The 12,471-nt window shown below is 41.0% G+C and overlaps 1 protein-coding gene across 1 annotated transcript; it reads right to left on the bottom strand.

Annotated features, from left to right (window-relative positions):
* Window positions 1-95: 95 nt before the first annotated feature.
* Window positions 96-11,932, bottom strand: CTHRC1 (collagen triple helix repeat containing 1). Its single transcript, XM_003256087.3, has 4 exons — window positions 11,606-11,932; window positions 7,141-7,362; window positions 4,841-5,057; window positions 96-624 (listed from the first exon to the last, which is right to left on the bottom strand). Exons 1-4 carry the CDS (start codon window positions 11,753-11,755, stop codon window positions 482-484), a joined length of 732 nt encoding a protein of 243 aa, XP_003256135.2. The 5' UTR covers window positions 11,756-11,932; the 3' UTR covers window positions 96-481.
* Between the last annotated feature and the right edge of the window lie 539 nt (window positions 11,933-12,471).

Below are 12,471 nucleotides of genomic sequence, written 5' to 3'. Positions count from 1 at the left end.
ATGTTAAATGAATAAATACAAGTTGGATTTATGTTAAACTTTTCAAATATAAAGTACTAGAAACTCCAATTTTAGTGGCAATTAATTTAAAGATATTAAGGTTGTTGGAAATAATTTTTATTTAACAGACATAAAAAATTCTTAACATTTACAAATTGTACAAAAGTTGTATTTTTTAAAAAATGCTATACTAAGAGAAAAAACTAAAGACCACAACAATATTCCAAATTATAGGTTGAGAGAATGTGACTATGAAGAAAGTATTCTAATCAACTAAAAAAAAAAAAATTGAAACCACTTTTGATTGAAGTAAAATGAATAATGCTAGATTTAAAAACAGTGTGAAATCACACTTTGGTCTGTAAACATGTTTAGCTTTGCTTTTCATTCAGATGTATACATAAACTTATTTAAAATGTCATTTAAATGAACCATTCCAAGGTATAATAAAAAAAGAGGTAGCAAATGAAAATTAAAGCATTTATTTTGGTAGTTCTTCAATAATGATGCGAGAAACTGAATTCCATCCAGTAGAAGCATCTCCTTTTGGGTAATCTGAACAAGTACCAACCCAGATAGCAACATCCACTAATCCAGCACCAATTCCTTCACAAAGTCCTTCCACTGCAAGACAAAGATGAAAGTTACATCTTTCTTTAGAACAAAGAGCAAAATCCTTTAGTTAAATTTTATAACTTTAGAAAGCTAGTTTGTAATTCTGTTTAATGTAATGCTACTTAAAAATTTTAATACTTGATAAGGTTTTTATAATGTCCTCTTTTTCTAAATTGGTACATAAATATTTTTAAAACATGTATACATATCCATTCTATGATATAAATTTAACAAGCAGTGTTCTTACAGGTTTCAAGCATAAAACCAGAATTTGTATAGTTAAAAACAAAAAAGCAATTTATTTGAGTAAACAAAGAAAGGCTATATATACTTTTAAAAGCCAAGACTTTCATTTGATATGCAAATCTGTTTTTAAAAAAGAAAGCCCTTTCCAACACTTATCTGCTGATAAGTGAGGTTAGACAAGTAGATGAAATAACTTTTTTTTTTTTTTTTTTTTGAGATGGAATCTTGCTCTGTCGCCCAGGCTGGAGTGCACTGGCACGATCTCGGCACACCGCAACCTCCGCTTCCCAGGTTCAAGCAATTTTCCCATCTCAGCCTCCTGAGTAGCTGGGACTACAGGCACCCGACACCACACCCAGCTAATTTTTTGTATTTTTAGTAGAGATGGGGTTTCACCGTGTTAGCCAGGATGGTCTTGATCTCCTGACCTCATGATCTGCCCACTTCGGCCTCCCAAAGTGCTGGGATTACAGGCATGAGCCACTGCGCCCAGCCAGAAGAAATAACTTTTATAACATTAAAAGAAATTCTACATAATCATTACACCAGTCCTTCAATCTGGGAATCCCATTTTACACAGAATTTCCTCATAGTGAAAAAACATAAAAAAAAAAAAACCCTGCTTTTCCTCTGTGTTTTTATGCATTATAATTATGCACCTTTTCACATGTCCTCTGGACTTTCACCTACTAACAATACAAGTTGCATTCCATCTTACCAAAGCCTTCTAAATTTAAAAAAAAAAAAATCCCTCTGTCATTTTAGCAGGCAAAAAGACATGGTACCTTTGATGTATGTGTAAAGCTAGAGAAGAAACTGTAGGCTGGCAGATTCTATAAGAAAATGAATCCTGGTTTCCTGTCCTTGTGATAGTTTGCTCACTCATAAGTGGGAATTGAACAATGAGAACACCTGGACACAGGGCGGGGAACATCACACCCCGGGCCTGTCGTGGGGTAGGGGCTTGTGGGAGGGATAGCATTAGGAGAAATACCTAATGTAAATGACGAGTTAATGGGCGCAGCAAACAAACATGGCACATGTAACAAACCTGCACATTGTGCACATGTACCCTAGAACTTAAAGTATAATAATAATTAAAAAAAAGAAAATGAATCCTGATATATAAGCACTGTAGTGGATGACTTCATGTGACTGGTTAGGCTTCCTATTTGATTGAGGTTAGTGCATTCCTGCTGAGACCCAGGGATGTAGATCTGAAGCAATCTGCTTACATAAACTATCACAGGAGTAAATCCAGGGCAAGTCTCTCAGAATCCAGGGACCTGTCTCTGGTTCAGGCCCCTTCCCAAGTTGGGGAAACTAAATAGTAGGCCCACAATCCCATTTAATCTGGTATTCTTAGTACCATGCCAAGTGGAAATGCCTACAAATGCTCATGTTTTCCCAAGGTCTTGACAGCCATGGCCTAGAAACTTGTTCACGTCCCCCTACGGCCTAAGGACGTCAGACGAGCTTGGGTCTTGCATCAGCCTCATCTGAAGACAGTCAAATGGTCACTTCATGGTCTTTAGCAGATGAAAAAATGTTGAATGAACATTTTTGCTGTGATAATGTAGTATGATAGCTTGTTAAGTAAAAACGGTATGTTGGATTGGGAGTTATCAACCTGTTTTCCTCCTACACCATGTAACAGATGACAACTGTTTGTCAAACTCCCATGGGCATATCAAGGCTTTAAGCCATCCTCTGATATGCTAACTATAAGTGCACCCCTTTCCTTTCCCTTAAGAGAGACTATCAGTATGTCAGAGAAAGTGATTCTGTTACAGAGGTAACTTTTAATCCACAATAATACAAAAGCTGTTATTAATAACAAATTACTTGTGACACTCCACCCAATTGATCACACCAAATGAGTCTGCACACAATGGTTGGGAAATGTGTTAAATTATTTATAAAGTATATGCATGTATAGGTCACAGTTCCTGGGCCTAAGGGCTTACATTAGCAAAATATTAACACACCTTAAAGATAACAGAATAGAATGTAAGTTGCTTGTATCAACTACTGTCTAAACATATCACTTCCTAATCAAATTTTATTTTTAATATCTAGATTCTTCTTATTTTAAAGACTGTTTCTTAGATGGGAAGCACTTCTTCCTTTCCAGCACATGTAACTAAGTACTTAGTGAAGAGGGTTTTTAATCTGATTACAAAGAGAACTGGGAGCCAAGAGAACAGGGCGTTGGTTTCTGCTCTCCTGAACGCTGATTCTACCGTCCTATGTAAGACGCTGTATTTCCCTGGGTTTCTCAATATGCAAAGAGAAGGGGTTAAAATCTCTTCTTTATGTTTCAAGGATATTGTGGGGATCTGAGGGAAAATGTGGAGGGGATGCCCTTGATTGCTTAGGAATAAATTGGTTTTGGGGTTCAGTATCTGACTTGGAGCCCCAAAGAATGCTGAAATGTTATTTTGAGGGAAGGGAAGAGTGAAATTATCTCCTCCCTCCCCTCAACCATTTTTAAGTATAAGATTAGTGAAAAATCTCTTCAAGAAATCAAGGAAATGATGCTAACCGTATGTACAGTTTCTTATTTTTCTTCTATGAAAAGGCATATGAATATAACAGTATGTACACTTTCTGATGCTACCAGGCTGTACTGTCATGGTGTGCCATCCACTGCAACTCAAGAAACCAAAATGGCTGACAACCAAATATTGATAGTGGTGTCTCTGGAGGATGAGATTAATAGTTTTTTTTTTTTTTAACTCTTCTATTTTCTGGTATTTTCTAAACTTTCTTTAATGAATCTTAAAATAGAACAAACAGGCCAGGCATGGTGGCTCATGCCTGTAATCACAGCACTTTGGGAAGCTGAGCAGGAGGATCACTTGAAGCCAAGTGTTTGAAGTTGCAGTGAGCTATGATCCTGCCACTGTCCTCCAGGCTGAGCAACAGAGCAAGACCCTGTCTCGAAAATAAATAAATAAACAAACAAATACATAAGTACATAAAACAACCCAATGATATTTCTCTGACAGTTTAAGTGACCACTGAATGTCTTTTTCTCATACTAGGTGGAAAGAGAATACAGAAACAGCATAAAAATTTTCTATTTTACAAATTCAGCAGACAGTATCCACCCTTTTAAAGGATAAGGCAGAAAAATCAGTCAGTCTTCGTATTAGTCTGAGCCAGTGGTTCTCAATTTTGGCTGAACATTAGAATGACCAGGAGATTTTTTTATTTTTTTTTTTTGTGACTGCATCTCACTCTGTCATCACTCGGGATGGAGTGCAGTGGGGCAGCCTCAGCTCACTGCAACCTCTGCCTCCTGGGCTAAAGCCATCCTCCCACCTCAGCCTCCCTAGTAGTTGGGACTAATTTTTTGGTATTTTTTTTGTAGAGATAGGGTTTCGCCCTGTTGCCCAGGTTTGTCTCAAACTGCTAGGCTCAAGTGATTGCCCATCTCAGCCTCCCAAAGTGCTGGGATTACAGGTGTGAGCCACCACGCCCGGCCTACCAAGAGATATTTCGAAAGTCCCATTGCCAAGTCTGCACCCAGACCTGTTAAATCTGACTCCCTGGAAGGGTGGGATAGGCATTTCTTTTCAAAGTTCCCAAAGTTCCTAAACTGAGCCCAATATGTAGCCAAGGTTGAAAGATCACTGCTCTATGGCATTACTGGCTATTTGCCATGTCATTTAACTCACTGATTTTCAAGCCTGGGGCATATCAGAATCACCAGGGGATCTTTTAAAAAACACAGAAGCTGTGGTCTTACTGCTAGAGATGCTGAGTCAGTTCATCAGAGATAGGGCCCAGGCATCTATGTATTTTTAAAAGATCGAGAGGTAATGCAGAAGTACAACCCAGGGTGGAGAATCATGCATTGAAAACTTGCTAGAGGTCCCTTTACAGTAGGCTAGTGAACCAATATGATAGTGGGACTCAAAACTAATCTTACTTAGATCTGAGGCACATCTTGCAATGTCACAATTTTACATACCAGAAGAAGTGCGATGAATATTAATTGTTGAATTCATTTCAGGGCTTCCTTGGTCCAAGTAAATTATAGCTTCAATGGGAAGAGGTCCTGAACATTCAGCTCCATTGAATGTGAAATACCAACGCTGACAGCATGCATTTCTGCATTTTAGCCGAAGTGAGCCACTGAACAAAACTCTTAGAGCACTATTTGAACGCATCTTTGTAAATGTACACTCCTGTCACAAACATAGAAATGGGATTTAATTAACATTTTCTATTTTAATTAAAAAGAGCTTTTGAGACTGGTGAATTTTACTTAACTATCCTTTTCCCCAAAATGTATTTAAAAAGTTTAACTCGGTCGGACGTGGTGGCTCATGCCTGTAATCCCAGCACTTTGGGAGGCTGAGGGGGGCAGATTACTTGAGGCCAGGGGTTCGAGACAAGCCTGGCCAACGTGGCAAAACCCATCTCTACTAAAAATACAAAAAATTAGCTGGGTGTGGTGGTGCACACCTGTAATCCCAGTTACTCAGGAGGCTGAGACGTGAGAATCACTTGAACCCGGGAGGTGGAGGTTGCAGTAAGCTGAAATTGTGCCACTGCACTTTAGCCTGGGCAAAAGAGTGAGACTCTGTCTCAAAAAAATTAAAACAAACAAAAATAAAGCTTAACTTTTATAGAGGGAGGGAGATTTTCTGCAAGCTAGATAAGAGATTTTGATACAGGAACTCTAAGAAAATCAAATTGCAGCTTTCTTAGAACTTTTCACCCCACTGAGGGTATCTTTCAGTTTTACCAAAAAAGGCTAGCCTTCAGTACTTTTGATAAAATCAATTTATATATTTCCTCTTTTTTTTGCATTCAAAAAATATTTACTGAGCCCCAACTATGTGCTAAATGGTACAGATAGAGCAGTTAACAAAACAGAATCCCTACCCTCATGGAACTTACATTCTAGACTAGTACTGTCCATTCGTATTCACTCTTGACCTGTTTCTTTTTGAGCAACAGCAAACAGTATGGGGAGTAAAGGATAGGCAAGGTTTTTAGTCTTTATCTATATGACACAATGATAAGGCCCACGTTTCTTGTTTGCTTATTTTCTCATTGGTCTTTGCAAATTTGTCTGTCTATTGGCTCATGGACCTATTATCCTTTACTCGTAGAAGGTTCCCATACCCATCCTGACCATTGCTAAAAGGAACTTGAAAACATATTAATAATTCAGAACCCACAAGGATAGCTTTTAGAAAGAACTCAGTAACTTTTGATGAACAACTATAAATAAACAACCAGTCTATCAATGTCAGATGTTTAAATAACTAGGGAACATTTTAACAAAATGCTTTCTAGAAACACACATGAACACAGAAAAGGTCATAGTCATCATAACTATGGAAGCTACATGGAAATTCTATCACAAAACAATTAAGACAGTCTCAAACTCTTATAGATAATAGAGCAGAAAGAGTGAGATAAGGAACAGGGATTATATACAGAGTGCATCTTAAAATCTAAGAGTTTTATGAAACAAAAATTTCTTGTAACTACTTGATGGTAGCAGTAAAATCATGAATATGTTGTGAATATGGAACCATGTACAGAGTTTGTCAACAAGAGAAAAGAGGCTTATAAATAGCATCAACTTCTTCAACTCTCTTCCATCCCAGTGGACTTGCCAATTACTTCTGAAGCAAACACTAATCAAAGTGACTGAAACATTAGTCAAAATACATGACCAGACAGGCTATTTTGAGTAATTCTCTGCCACTCAGCCTTAATGTTGCAGAATAACTTAAAATAATCGTTGTAGTACCTCACATCTAACCCATTTCACTTCTCTTAGGCTTAGCAATTTTAAGCTGGGCATGCTACCTAAATAAAGACAAACACCAATGGACTTCTGCTTCCAGATCAACATGATAATTTCTTGGAAATTTTTTCCCACCTTTATGTCTGAAGCCAGGGCAGAATTTCTTAGACTAAATTTAAATTTACTTTAGGATAAGATTGGAAAGTTGCTTACTGTCCAACACAGACACATATGCTCTCTTTTGTTTGCATTTTTAAAAAGTATGTTATTTTAGATACTATGGTTAAAATGATAAGCATTTGTCTTAGAAATATCTTTATGAAATTAATTCTGAAATGTTATGAACTTTTTCATTAGTTTTAAATTAAAAGTCACATGCTACCTACTTCTTTTTAAGTCTTTTAGTTAAAAAATGATAATAAAATGTCACCTAAAAATTAACACTAAAATATGAAAACCCTTAAATCTTGCTTCAATTTTAAAATAATTCAAACTTTACTTACCGCAATTTTCCCAAGATCTATGCCATAATTCAATGAACTCCATGAACACTGCTTGTAGTTGGGTGTCCAGGACTCCTCAAAGCTTTCCCTCAAACATTCCCCCTTTTCTCCTTTGAATCCATCCCGACCTGGGATCCCAGGTGTACCCGGAATGCCATTGGCCCCAGGGCTCCCGTCTCGACCAGGCACTCCTGCTGGCCCTTGTAAGCACATTCCATTATACTATAATGAGAAAGAAAAGGCGAAGAAAACTCTCACCACTTAAGAGTCAAAGACTCAGTATGATTAGAAATGCATTTATTTTGAGCCCTTGGAGTCAAGAATCCCATCATACCACATGCCCATGTTCTAGATGAGTTATTATAGAGAATTCATTTTCAAATTATTTCTAAAATATTGTGATTTCTTTCATATTTTTTAGTGCACAAACTTTACACGCACACACACACACATCAGAGGAGGACAAAATTATTTCATTTGCCTGCTCCCTTCTACTGCTCATTATAAGCATACACAATTTTAAATAGCTGTATTCCAAGGTGGAAATAATTTGATATTCTGCTTTTTTCTTCTAACTCTGTATCTTGCAAAGGGACCTGGATTTTTACAGTTTTATGCAAACATTGCGCTATTTTTGGATACATAGTTTATTTCTACTTTTTTTATTATGAATATTATTGTAATGAAAATATCCATATAGCCTTTTTCTTCTTTTGAATTATTTCCTTAAGATAAATTCCTAGGGACATAATTATAAAATAAAATCTTAAGAGTCAATAATTATCTTGTACTGGCAATATCTCCAACTTGGATATGAAAATCCCTGCTTCTCCCTGTTTTTAAGTGGGGGAAGCAGTGCTTGGATAACATTTCTGCCCTCTCATCCCACCCCTCCTCCTCAAGGAGAAGCAGTAAGTGACCTAGTTTCAAGTGACCATTAGTTCTCAATAGGGGACCATCCACAATCTGTCAAACTGTCTGTAAGGACTACGATTCTCTGTTTCTTTTGGAGAAGGATATCTTGTAGCATTTAAATGCATGGATTCTAGAGCCAGTTTCTTTGGATTTTATCCCGGTTCCACCTTACATTAGCTCTGTGAGACAGGGCAAGTTACTCAACATTTTGGTTCCTGTTTCCTTATCTGTAAAATGTGGATAATGAGTCTTACTTTATACGGTTTGTATGAGATTTAAGTGAATAATATATAAAATGTGCTTAGGGCCGGGCGCGGTGGCTCACGCTTGTAATCCCAGCACTTTGGGAGGCCGAGGCGGGCGGATCACGAGGTCAGGAGATCGAGACCACGGTGAAACCCCGTCTCTACTAAAAAATACAAAAAATTAGCCGGGCGTGGTGGCGGGCGCCTGTAGTCCCAGCTACTCGGAGAGGCTGAGGCAGGAGAATGGCGTGAACCCGGGAGGCGGAGCTTGCAGTGAGCCGAGATTGCGCCACTGCACTCCAGCCTGGGCGACAGAGCGAGACTCCGTCTCAAAAAAAATAAAAATAAAATAAAATGTGCTTAGAACAATGCCTGGAACACAGTAAACACTGCATGTGTCAGCCATTATTATTCCTATGATTCCCCAGGACCAGTGCAAGGCAGCAACTCTAGGTAAGTGTGTCCACTGTCCTGGGTGGACCTTTCAGGGTCTAGACCTGGGGAAGAGAGCATTAGCAAACCCACCAGCCTAGCACACATAAGCCATACACGCCAATGCTGTATGATCAGTGGTAAAGGTGATATCCTGTTCCCCACCTGTCCAATTCCTGTGTCTACACCTGAATTGGTTCAGCTACGAATAAAGGTGCCATTTATTAGACACTCCGAAACCCAACGCAATCCATTTAAATGTTTACTCTAACATTTTCTCTATTTGTGTAAGTTGCCTAGTATTATTCTGTATAACTATAGTTTCCAATGAAAACAAAAAACGAAGTTTCTTAGATATTAAAGTAACTTCAAAGCTTATCTTTTGACTACAGTATCTGGGATTGGATGATAAAATCCAATAGTTGTCTGGGAAGAATCCTATATAATTAGACTGGTGTTTGCTAATCAATTTGTGTCTCCATCGCCAGTTTGAGTTTTGGTTTGAAAAATGATTTTTTAAGTCTTTGACATTGCCATTTTCCTGACTGTAAGAAGAAAAAGACATTACTACTTATTTACTGTCAGAGAAACAGTTTTAAAAAAAAAGAAAAAGCATTTAACAATTACAAAAGTATTCAAAGACACACAAAATAAAGTATTTTAAAAGTGCAAAATATTTCAAAATAGTTTGGTGTGTTTTAGCCTTTATTTTTATTTTAGTAATTTAATTCACTTTCACAAGCAGATATATACAATGTTTAGACATACATTTCAAATGGGAATAAGACTGCTTCTGATATTCTTTGATTTTTTTCACTATTATTCCCCTCAGGGCAAGATGCTACACAGACTAAATTTTACTTCATTATATAACAGTGGATCTCAACTGGGGACAATTTTGTCCTCCACGGGACACTTGGCTATGTCTTGAGACATTTTTGGTTGTCACAACTTGGGAGGGGGATTGCTACTGGCATCTAGTCTGTACAAACGAGGGATGCTGCTAAACATGCTACAATGCACAGGACAGTCCCCACAAGAATTATCTGGCCCAACATGTCCATTGTGCCATATTGGGAATTTTTATTCACCTTTTCATCTAAAAGATACATTTCAGAGACTATATAACTTTACTTGACTCGATTCCTCAGGTGTTACATCAGTCTTCTTCTACTTTAAAATGCTAACCCAACACGTGCTTAGTACTCTCAATAAATGTCTGTGGAATGAAAAAAAAAATGTGAAGGGAAACGCACTTTTATACGCCCCTGTTTCTTTCACTGGCCACCAGGGGGCAGAGCTTGGTGGAAGCTTGAAAGGAACGCTTTGAAAGATCCTATACAAAGAAGTTGCTTTATAGAATCTGTTGAAACCTTAATGACTGTGGACTTTTTCTGTCAGCAAAACCAAATCCAACCTACAGGATGCACCTGAGCCTGACTGCAAAATCTTTTCCAAGTCTGGCTAGAGTTGTGGGAAACCACAGGTACTGTAAATCCTTGAAGGGGGGAAAATGGCAAGCTTCACAGGAAAAATGGGTATTTTGTGTATCATAACTACAAACTCATAAAATGCAAACTACACATGAACCATACTCATTTGGCACAGTTTTAATAATTTGGACACTTAAAATAGAACTGTTGCCTGAACACATAGTCCCCTTTTGTGGATCAAAATTACAGTCTACCACCAAAAAGTGCTGTGTGAAATGGGGGGAATTTTTTTTCCAGCACTTTTGAATCCAATATAGAACTAGCTGCCAGGGAACTTGGTATATTAGCTCAGTTTAAAATGGCAGCTTAACAAATTCAAAACTTTCTTTTTAATAAAAAAAAATGCCCCAACTTATGTCTTGCAATGCCTGTAAATCATGTTTGTCTGCAAGTGAGACTGAAGTTTATGATATGCCAAGGACTATGGTAGCTCTGAAAGGCGCCCTCATACCACAGGGCAGAGAACCTCTCCGCCCTCCACTGGGTTTGTTGATTTTTAGAGGGAAGGATTTTAAGCAAACATTATTCCCACAGACGAGCCCCTGGAAAGCACTCGGGCCGTTCATTTCCAGTTTCCTGGAAACTGTTTTCTCCCATAGCTTGACTGTGATGCTCCTACCTGGCGGCCACATACGAAGACCTAGGGTGTGTGTAATGACTGACTGCCCATTTGGTTTAAACAGAAGCAGCAAAACAGGTCCTTAGAGGGTTAGCGCCGGGCCCCTTCATCTCCCCTTCCGGCCTTAAACCCTCAGAACCATTCCTAGCCCCAGCTGTGGTTGTCCAACAAAGCAAATTGCAGCCCATACTCCCTAGGAAGATGACCCAACGTGACTCATAGTCTTCAAGTTACAAAGAGTTGGACTGATGCTTTGTGGGGGTTGTTATTCTCTCTCGCAGGCAGACGTGGCCACCAGCCCCAACAAAGGACACGTTGCACCGCTCTGGCCCAGGCCCAGGTCCATGGGATCAGAGAAGCCAGGGTTTTTCCCAGGTCCACTTCGGACCTATCCAAGCTCCTCATTCTACTCTCACTGCTGCCCTATCCCTCCCACCCTTACCAAGGGGTCCCCCTGAGGCCAGAAATTATTGGGGGACTCCCTGTACTTCGGGGAGACCCACCGGGCCCATATCGCATGTCCGCTCCACGACGGCCTCCCATTTTGGTCTCCCCTCTGAGTTCCAAGACTCACCGCACGCATAACCAGGTCCTTCTTTACCTGTAAATAAAAAGCATGACACCCCGGCGCAGCAAGACACACGACACACAGCTGTACAGACAGACACCCCCAACAGCCAGACTGACGCCCTGCCCGTGTGGCGCGCGGCCAGGTCCCCTCCACCAGCGCGGCGGTCCCGGCTCGGCTCCCTCGGACTCACCAGGTCCACCACCTCCCTCTGCCGGAGCTGCGCCTTTTGCTTCCCCTTGGGAATCTCAGAGGCGCTCGACGGCGCGGGCAGCTGCAGCAGCAGGAGCAGCAGGAGGCCGCGGAGCCGCTGCGGGGAGGCGGCGGGGCCCTGGGGTCGCATGGCTACCGACTGCCGGGCAGCGCGGAGCTGGAGGCGGAGGAGATCGAGGAGCGGAACGTGGTCAGCGTCTGGCCCCGCCGCGCTCGGAGGCCGCAGCAGGCTGCATCAATGCGCCTTTCACCAGCGCGCCTCTCTCCCTCCCTTAATTCCTCCCGCCCCCGCGACACCCGGAGCTTCCATCCCGTAATAGGCCCCGAGCCCCCACCCCGAGCCTGGCGTGGGGCGGACCGAGAGCCGGGCCCGCCCCCTCCTACTGCAGTCGCTCTGCCTGTCAGGACCCCCGCGGGCCCGCGCAGACCCCGGCGGAGAGCCCGCCTGCAGGGTCGGGGCGGGGTGGCCCGTGGTCAGGAGCCACAGGTCGGGGATTCTCGCAGGGAACACAGCGCCGCCTAAATGAACATTTTAGAGACACGTAGCTTAACCTGGGTCCAGGAGCCACCTTCAAGGGTCGTCAATCTACGGCATGGGTCGGCGAGCCTTTTTATTTGTTTTTTGTTTGTTTGTTTTTGAGACAGAGTCTCGCTCTGTCGCCCAGGCTGGAGTGCAGTGGCGCCATCTAGGCTCACTGCAAGCTCCGCCTCCCAGGTTCACCCCATTCTCCTGCCTCAGCCTCCAGAGCAGCTGGGACTGCAGGCGCCCGCCACCACGCCCGGCTAATTTTTTGTATTTTTAGTAGAGACGGGGTTTCACCGTGTTAGCCAGGATAGTCTCGATCT

Source organism: Nomascus leucogenys, chromosome 16 (genome assembly GCF_006542625.1).
Source record: "Nomascus leucogenys isolate Asia chromosome 16, Asia_NLE_v1, whole genome shotgun sequence".
Classification (NCBI taxonomy): Eukaryota; Metazoa; Chordata; class Mammalia; order Primates; family Hylobatidae; genus Nomascus; species Nomascus leucogenys.
The sequence above is the reverse complement of the archived record's forward strand: the minus strand, read 5'-3'. Positions and strand labels throughout refer to the sequence as shown.

What these genes read in the sequence shown, in the direction of transcription:
- CTHRC1 (XM_003256087.3), bottom strand. Translation starts at nt 11,755, where the DNA reads ATGCGACCCCAGGGCCCCGCCGCCTCCCCGCAGCGGCTCCGCGGCCTC. An exon ending in AGAGGGAGGTGGTGGACCTG is followed by an intron (nt 7,363 to 11,605) that starts GTGAGTCCGAGG and finishes TTCTCATTATAG; the next exon opens with TATAATGGAATGTGCTTACA. An exon ending in TAGATCTTGGGAAAATTGCG is followed by an intron (nt 5,058 to 7,140) that starts GTAAGTAAAGTT and finishes TGTTTGTGACAG; the next exon opens with GAGTGTACATTTACAAAGAT.